This window comes from Microtus oregoni, unplaced genomic scaffold, assembly GCF_018167655.1.
Source record: "Microtus oregoni isolate MIOR12 unplaced genomic scaffold, Mior012 000175F_ref0000477, whole genome shotgun sequence".
NCBI classification, from domain to species: domain Eukaryota; kingdom Metazoa; phylum Chordata; class Mammalia; order Rodentia; family Cricetidae; genus Microtus; species Microtus oregoni.
The window spans coordinates 538530-546611 of record NW_024544831.1 but is presented as its reverse complement, the minus strand read 5'-3'; the positions used below and the strand labels follow the sequence as shown (position 1 = coordinate 546611).

The window sequence follows — 8082 nt, the reverse complement described above, 5'->3', positions numbered from 1 at the left end:
AAATAATGGAGTAGGGGTTACCTTGTTCTCATAACTGATCAACATGCTGAGAATAAGACTATTGAAAGCTGAACCTAAATAGGACATCTATATGCCTAAGGGTATATAAATGGACATTTATAAGATGAAGGGAATAATATGGAAGAGGGGAGGAAGGAATTCATATGACCTGGAGGAAGCAGTGAATTGTTGTGGAATAGTTCCTAACAGATATGACATAGCTGTGGCACTTGAACTCTCAGCAGCTGTTTATCAAGCAGAAGACCTGCAAAGGATTGGGCTTGTCAGCATTCTGTCATGGAGAAGGGAGGGGACCACAAGGACCCATCCATCACTAAGGATTTGAATGCAGTTGACAGTTGTTGGGGAGAAAGAGATACTTTCTTAACTGGTAAGGTACTCATGTTCTAGTAAATAATCTCCCTCCCATGCTTCTGTAAGCAGTCCTGGTTAAAATCAGTGGCCAACAAAGAAAGAAAAAGACATGATAATGGAAGAGGAGATTGGAAAGAAGGAGATTAGCAGGAATGGCAAGGGAGTAATAAAGAGTTATGGGGGGGAATAAATATGATCAAAGTATATTATATACATGTATGAGAATGTCATAAAATACAGTATCATATATAATTAGTATATGCTAATAAAAAGTAGCTCATGAAAACTATCGAAATCTTTCTCATTGAACTTCTCAGGACCACTGAAATGTTGTGCCTTTTATTTTCTGCTTATTTTGCTTTTAATTATGCATTTTTTTATGTTTAAACTGTGTCCTTGAGATCAGGATCTTGCCAAATTCTTATCTCAGGTATAATGTTGGGTACCAGGAAAATGCCCACTAATAAGTTGCTGAATGAATGAGAGACAAAAGGAAAGTAACTTCCTGAACCCCATATCTTAACCACCACCACCTCCACCACCTCCACCAATAATAACATCAAGCAACAAAACTGCCAAGATAAATCACTTTTATCTCTACAGGAAAGGGAAATCTAAAAAATATATAAATTACATTAGTAACACAACATAAGAAAAAACAAGGGGAACAAACAACAGAGAAATCTGGATGATGCTACTCTAACCTATTTATAAAAAGGCCCTGCATCAGAAATCACAATCCTACCCACTTCTAAAAATATATTTAGACATGTACAGAAGCGGTGGGTTTGTTTTTAAATTGTTTGCTTTTTTGTAAAAATATATTAAAGGTGAATAGAAATCCTCTTCTTTCTGCCCTCCTATCCTACCCCAGCTCTCTGCTGGGATTGCAGATCAGAGGTAACTATCACACCATGTTCTAAACCTTGGTTATTTCCAACTCCTCTCCACCTCACTTCACTTAGAACCTGAAACATAAAAACAAAACAAAACAACAACAACAATAACAACAACAAAAACACACTAGCTTCTTTGGAAAAGCATAACTCTGAGGGTAAACTTGCTTTTCATTGGAAACAATACAAAACAACAGGAGACTCTGAGAACCCAACTAAACTAAACAAACCCCATCAGAGGCTGGGTTTCAGCTCCACAGAACCTTCTAACAAAGAAACAGGGAAAAGAGGCCTGGAATGGGTGGGGAGAGGGTGCTAGCAATTAGCTGCCTTTGAAAGATCAAGAGGGAGTTTTAATGGGTGAAAGGGCTAGGGACCTGTTTTTGGTGACAACAGTCAGCCTTTAGTCAGGAAGTTGCCCACATAGGGTCAGAGGCTTCTCCTGCTTCCCTCTTACTTCCCCACTACTGCCTTGAAATCTCCAAGACAAGCAAAGCTGAGTAGAAAGGAGGGGAGTAGGGACCTCACTGCTAAGGGGGAGGTAGCCAGGCCTTTTGCCTTTGGTGTGACTAAAGGAGGACTGCTTGGCCCCTGGAGTCCCCAAGGTAGAAAAAGCAAATATGCTAAAGTACCCCTGATTCCATGAAGGATGAGGGGGTGGATCTACAGAAAAAAGAAAGAAGTACAAACATAAAGATAACATAGAGGCCTCACATATTCCCTGTGGTCTGTATCATAGCTGTTAAATTCCCCAGAAGCACTAGGCAAGCTGGGGTGAGGACAAGTGGAAGGTAGAGGACACTCCCACTTGGGCAGTGCCAAAAAGGGTTGTTCGGAGGGGGCAGTCTCCATCAAGTCCAGATTGCCAGTAAGGCAAGACAAACGGGAGGTGGGGGCACTGTCTGGAAAATGGTGACTATCGCAAAGGAGAAAAAAAGTGGATCAGAAGATCTGCTACTTCACAGATGGGCATCGTTTCTAAATTCAGACTTGAATAGCCTACTTGCACTATGCTGTGGTCTGCAAAAGTAAAGGTCTGCGGGTCAAGATTTGAGTCCTGAAGTCTTCTTCAGACTAAACCTCAGATGGAGAAAGAAGCATGGAGATTCCTGATAAATGACCCTGCAGGGTTAGGTTGTTTCACCATACCCTCTCCAGAAGGTTCAGGCTGTGCTTTGTGGTATAGGTGGCAGGAGCAGGCTACAGAGCCAGAGTTATCAATATGACAGGTACTTTGGATTTCTAGGAGTTGGGTTTGTACCTGCTGGAACCCAGTTATAGCTATGGGGATAATGTTCTACAGGCCCTCAAAATATAGGCAAATTCCTGAAGATCATCATGGGGTTTCATGTGCAATCAGACAAAAGTAGTCTCTTCTGGTGAGCTAGGCAACAGTCACGATCAAAGGCTTGGGCATCTGTCTTCTTCCTCATCTTGAAAAGTTAACAGGAATCTCCTTTTTTTCCCCAAAGACTGATAAAGTCAGCTTTTCTAGGCCAGATCTGGAGATGGCCCATAATAGGGCAATAAAGGTCCTCTCCATTTTCCTCATGAAAAGAGGCAAAAGGAGATAAAGACCACAACCTTCTTTCAGAAACAAGACTGAAGGTAGGGCATACCTACTGGATTGGGAGGAAGGGGTAGGAAAAAATGGGTGGAGGTGGGCGGGCTTAGAGACAGGGCTGGAGTTGGAGCAAATGTTGAGCATTTCATGGCAGGGAAACTGAAGGGCCCAGACTTCCTTTATGCTGCTCCTCATCATACATTCCAATTCCAATAGGAAGGGAAATTATGTGGGAGGAGCAGGAAAAGATTCTTGTCAGTTAGAAACCTCTCCCATTTACTTGCTGCTATTCATGGGTATGGAAAAGGAAGGCAGGATACTCATAGCAGAAGTGAGAAAGGAAGTTGGGGATAGTCCATGCCTTTGGTCAGTCCCAATGAAGCAGGACAATGCACCTTGTCCGGGGCTCATAGGATCCAGAAGTGCCCCGAGTTGACAACGAAGAAGGCAATGGGGGTGAAAGGGGTGAAGTAGGACACGACGGGGCTTGGCTCACAGAAGTAACTTGCCGTTTCTGTGGATTTTCAGGATGCGGCCGAGTCTCTGCTTTGCTGTGGCCAGGCCCTTTTTAGGACGCTTTCCTGTAAAGGAGGGGCAAAGTACACAGAAGCTTTATGAGCAACTTTAGCACAAACTGTTCTTGCATCATCCCCTTCTTTGTTTCTCTCAACAAAGGTTCTTCATCCTTATGCCATATTGGTCAAGGAGTCCTCCTTAACTCTTTCTATTCAATGCCATATGCTTGGTTCTTTTTTGGATCGCTGCAGCAGCCATAAACACTATAGTTCTAGTTTTCTGCCCCCCCCCCCCCCCCACTGACTCTGAGTTTAAATCATTTTCTTTAGAAAATTCTGTAAGGATGTCAATGTGCTTCCATGTCATTCACATTATCCTAACCACCAGGGTTAGTAACTACAGTTCAGTGTTCCTGAAGGTTCCATCCTCAGGGTCTTCTTTCATTAGAAACTCCCATTCGAGTCACTCATAAATATCATAGAAAACTTAGTATCCTGGAACTACATCCATATTCTTGGGATTGGGCTCTGGCCAATGAAAGGAAAAGAAGGGTTTGAATTCTCTCTCATGCCTCTGTCTCTCCACATCAAATCATTTCTTATATCTTATCATCTCTCTCATTACTCTGATCTGAGGTCCTATGTTTGTGTTTCTCCATTCTTTCCTGAATCTATGGATGTACAGACTACCTACTTCCAATCCAACCTCCACTATGGTCACCTCTCCATGACCTATTAAACTTAAATATAAGCACCTGAAGTTTGGCTTTCAGTGGTCCTTCCTGATTTAGAACAGGGAGTTTTAAGATTGCTCATTTTAATCCCCATTTGGGTCATGTACCTTGTCCTGCCTGATTGCTCTGGGAGCCAACTGAAGGACGCCTCTGGGTCAGGAAGACTCCAGGGGCCATGGGTGTGGTGCTTCGATTTGCCTGAGCCATGCCAAAGGCGTTGGGGCGAGCAGTGTACTCATGGTCAGCAAGACTTCCTGACAGAGCCTCTTGTTTAGGCTCAGGAGGTGGCTGGGGTGAGGAGGTGAGAGGTTGGGGCATAGTAGCCAGGGTTGGTGCAGACACTGTCACAACAACATTGGAATCTTGAGGGCGAGGCTGCTCTGCCTCCTTCATCAAAGGCTTCTTCTTGATAGATTTCTTCTTTTGGGCCTTTTGCAGCTCCTGAAATACAAGCCAAGTCAGAGGGGAGATTAAAGAGTGAAGAAAACAAAAAGAAAAATTTCTCAGAAAGTAAGGAGACAATGGTCAATAAGTTTCTGCATCCTGCCACTTCTTCCTCATTCCTTCTAAATCTATCTTGTATGGACCTGCAACAAAAGCGCTTCTAGGATCTACAGTGATTTTCTTGGCATCATCTATCCTTAACTCATCACTACCACTTAATACTACAATGGAAAGAAAATCTGTAAATGATTTCAAAGACTTGGGTTTTGGTGAGCTCTGGGTATTACTAATAACTAAATTTATACTAGCACTTTGGATACTTTGTTTACTTTATATTCTTATTTAATTCTCTTAACAGTCTTCATTTTACAAACAACAAAACAGAAGTGCAAGGACATTAAGTAAGTTAAGCCCAAACCCTCATAGAAAAGTAGTTAGCTCAAAATGAACTGAGAGTAAAGTGTTAGCTTTGGGATAAGGCAAACCTGAGTAAACCCAGACTTCTATTTTCTAAATTGGATGACTTTGATTAAAGTTACTAACCTTTCTGAATATCAGCTGCCTTGTGTGCTTTTTTTCAGAGTTGTTAGAAAGCTTACATAATGACAAAAATATTTAATACATGAAAGGAACTCAGCAAGGAATTAATTATTATTCTCTATTTCTTATAATATCTTTTTTTCCTTTTGCCGATCTTTTTCTTTGAACAGAGGACTTGACAATCTTTTAAGTCACTGAATCCAAATAACTCAATTTGGATGAAATAAATAAACATGAAGTTGTGCCACTTCTTCCATATCTTGTATTTCATCCACTTATTGCTCTATGGATCTACTATCCACTGTGTAGTAGATATCTGGATAATGGGCATGTGGAGTCCTGAGAACCTGGAAGATGAGGCTGAGAACATGTGAATGAATTTACTTTCTGACATACTACTCAGCCACACATACCAATTCTATGAATATATTTCTTAGCTTTCTCTTGGCAACAAAAGCCTAGACCTGCCTTCAGAAGATTTGCTATGCTATGGTTACCAGAGAAACTTCTAGAGCATGAGACTAATGATATTAGTCATTGTTCTCTGACATGACATTGTCAGTGTTATGTCAGGCACTGTTCCTTAATTACTCAATACTTTTAAGGATGAGAAGAATTATACTCCCATTCTAAGGATAAAGAAACTAGGGCAAAAAGGCTTGGTTATTTTCCTTTTGTTTATGTACATTTGTGTTTTGCCTGCATGTATGTGTGTGTGAGTGTGCCAATTCCTCTAGAACTACAGTTACAGATGGTTGTGAGCCACCATCTGAGTGCTGGGAATTGAACCCAGGTCCTCTGGAAAAGCAGTCAGTGCTTTTAACTACTGAACCATCTCTCCAGTCCTAAGTTATTTTTCCTAAAATTGCAGATCCAATTAAGTTTTCAAGTTGAGATTCAGAATTTGCTCTGTTCAGCCACACCCTTACCAGAAATCTCTTTTCTCACCCATATTAAGAATGAATTCTGGTGGCACATGCCTTTAATCCCAGCAGGCAGATGTCTGTGAGTTCAAGGCCAGCCTGGTCTATATAGAGTTCCAGGACAGCTGGGAATGTTACATAAAGAAACCCTATCTTGAAAAACTAAAAAGAATTCTGTTCACTTGTTCTCTGGTCTGACTCCATAAATTATGTCTTCATATCTAAATTACTTTGCTTAAATTTTCCCACTATTGCTGCTATCCTCTTTTGCATGTAAGTGGCAAGTGGACTACCTTATTATGATAGCAGCATTTTCACGTTGCCAAGTTCTTTGTTGAAAAATCTACTATCAAGGTCCCCACCAAATTAAAACTTTTTGCCTGATTGATATTCATGGTATTTCACTATGTGGCTACTTACACATAGCCAACCCATAATGATTAAAGATTGAAGGCAAACATGCCATTCTTAATTAATATCAAGTGTCATTCTAAGGAGGACAGGCAGACATACATACGCATACATACATACACAGATACATACCCTCACTTAATCCTAAACAAAGCTCATGAAACAGTTGAGACAAAAAGAAATTAACTTGTCCAAGTAGTAAAGCTAGGACAGCTGTTCCAAAATCTGTTATTTTTTTACATTTGTTTGTGTATGTTTGTGCATGCACATGCACACATGTGTGGTGCCATGACACAAGTGTTAAGGTCAGAGGACAACTTTCAGGAATACGTTCTCTTTTTGTACCCTGAGTGTCCTGGAATCAAATTTAGGTCATCATGCTTGGTGGCAAGTACCTTTACTCACAGATACATCTTTCAGGTCCCAGAATCCACTTCTTAACTATTACTTATTATACTCATCTCCCAACATGAAGTCGCCAATTCAGAAAAGTCCCCTCCCCAGTCACTCCAACACTGATTTATCATGTGTGGTTATTAAAACAAAAAACTTAAATTAAATGCATCCCTACTTTTAATATTTAAGGACGTAAAATATCCCTATGATTATAAGTACCATGAGATAATGCTATACAAAGTACAGATGAAGATCAAAGAAATAAAGTAGTGGTAAGTGATGTGAATAGGCAGAGGAAATGCTTTATGCTACCCCATAAACTTAGGCTAAGCATGAGGTAATCTGGTATGAGGGATAAATCATGAACACTGTAGTGGAGTACAGTTGACAAAGGATGTATACTTTATGGCACCCAGAAGATTAGAGAAAAGTCACTATGAAACAAAGATAACTTTATGTGATATATCAAGAAGCAATATTTCCCTGGAATGCTTCCCTGTCACCCCCCAAACAACCCGAAAAACCAAAAAAATTCAACCTCTAATACCACCCCCAACTTTAAAGCCTCGTCTTTGAAGTAATTCCATCAACCAAAATAGTAGTTACTCCTTAGAAAGCACTAGGAGTAGCGTCACACTTTCATCTGTTTGTTTAACACAATAGAAAGCCTTTATTTATAAGTTACATCTTATGTGGTACTGATAAATGACAGGGGGAAATTTTAGTCAAAGAGCCATTCGTCCTGCTTGATCTCTGCTGGCTCCCAATTAACAGTCTTTAAGGCATTTTCAGAAATATTATATATCAGAATATCATATAAAACAATTCTTAAATTTCACTTATATAGGATATAATTACTTAAATATATAAGCATTTAACTATTACACTTTACTGAAAAGTCAAGTAGCATGAAATCTGAAGTTATAGGATATGAGTTTGAATCTTGTCTCCTCCATTTACTGGCTGTCTTATCCTGGACTAGTCACTTAAAGTGAGCCTCATATTCGTCACCTGTAAAATGATGAAAATATCATCTATTGAACAAGACTCTTGGGCATATTATATAGACATTGTACATAGGTACACTTAACATTAAGCAGATGCTCAATAGTGCTCTAAGCAATAGGATATGGCATGAAGAACTATGTGGATACTGCTAAAGAAGCAAAAACTTCACCTCCAAATACTCTTAGGGTTTCTGAGCATACTACACGCTAAAGCACATTGTAAACTAAATGTTATGAAGTAAAATTGATTCAGTAAAGGTGACCTTTTAGGATGAAA

At 40.0% G+C, this 8082-nt stretch overlaps 1 protein-coding gene across 5 annotated transcripts in view; it reads right to left on the bottom strand.

The window, feature by feature from the left end:
* Nucleotides 1-942: 942 nt before the first annotated feature.
* Nucleotides 943-8082, bottom strand: part of LOC121445328 (histone lysine demethylase PHF8) — a 96939-nt gene continuing 89799 nt past the window's right edge. For all 5 annotated transcript variants that reach the window (XM_041647404.1, XM_041647401.1, XM_041647405.1 and 2 more), the window contains 2 exons: nt 4192-4525; nt 943-3416 (listed from right to left, as the gene is read on the bottom strand). In XM_041647404.1, the coding sequence (XP_041503338.1) occupies nt 3328-3416; nt 4192-4525 (423 nt within the window). In that variant the 3' untranslated portion in view covers nt 943-3327. The remainder of the gene's footprint in view (nt 3417-4191; nt 4526-8082) is intronic.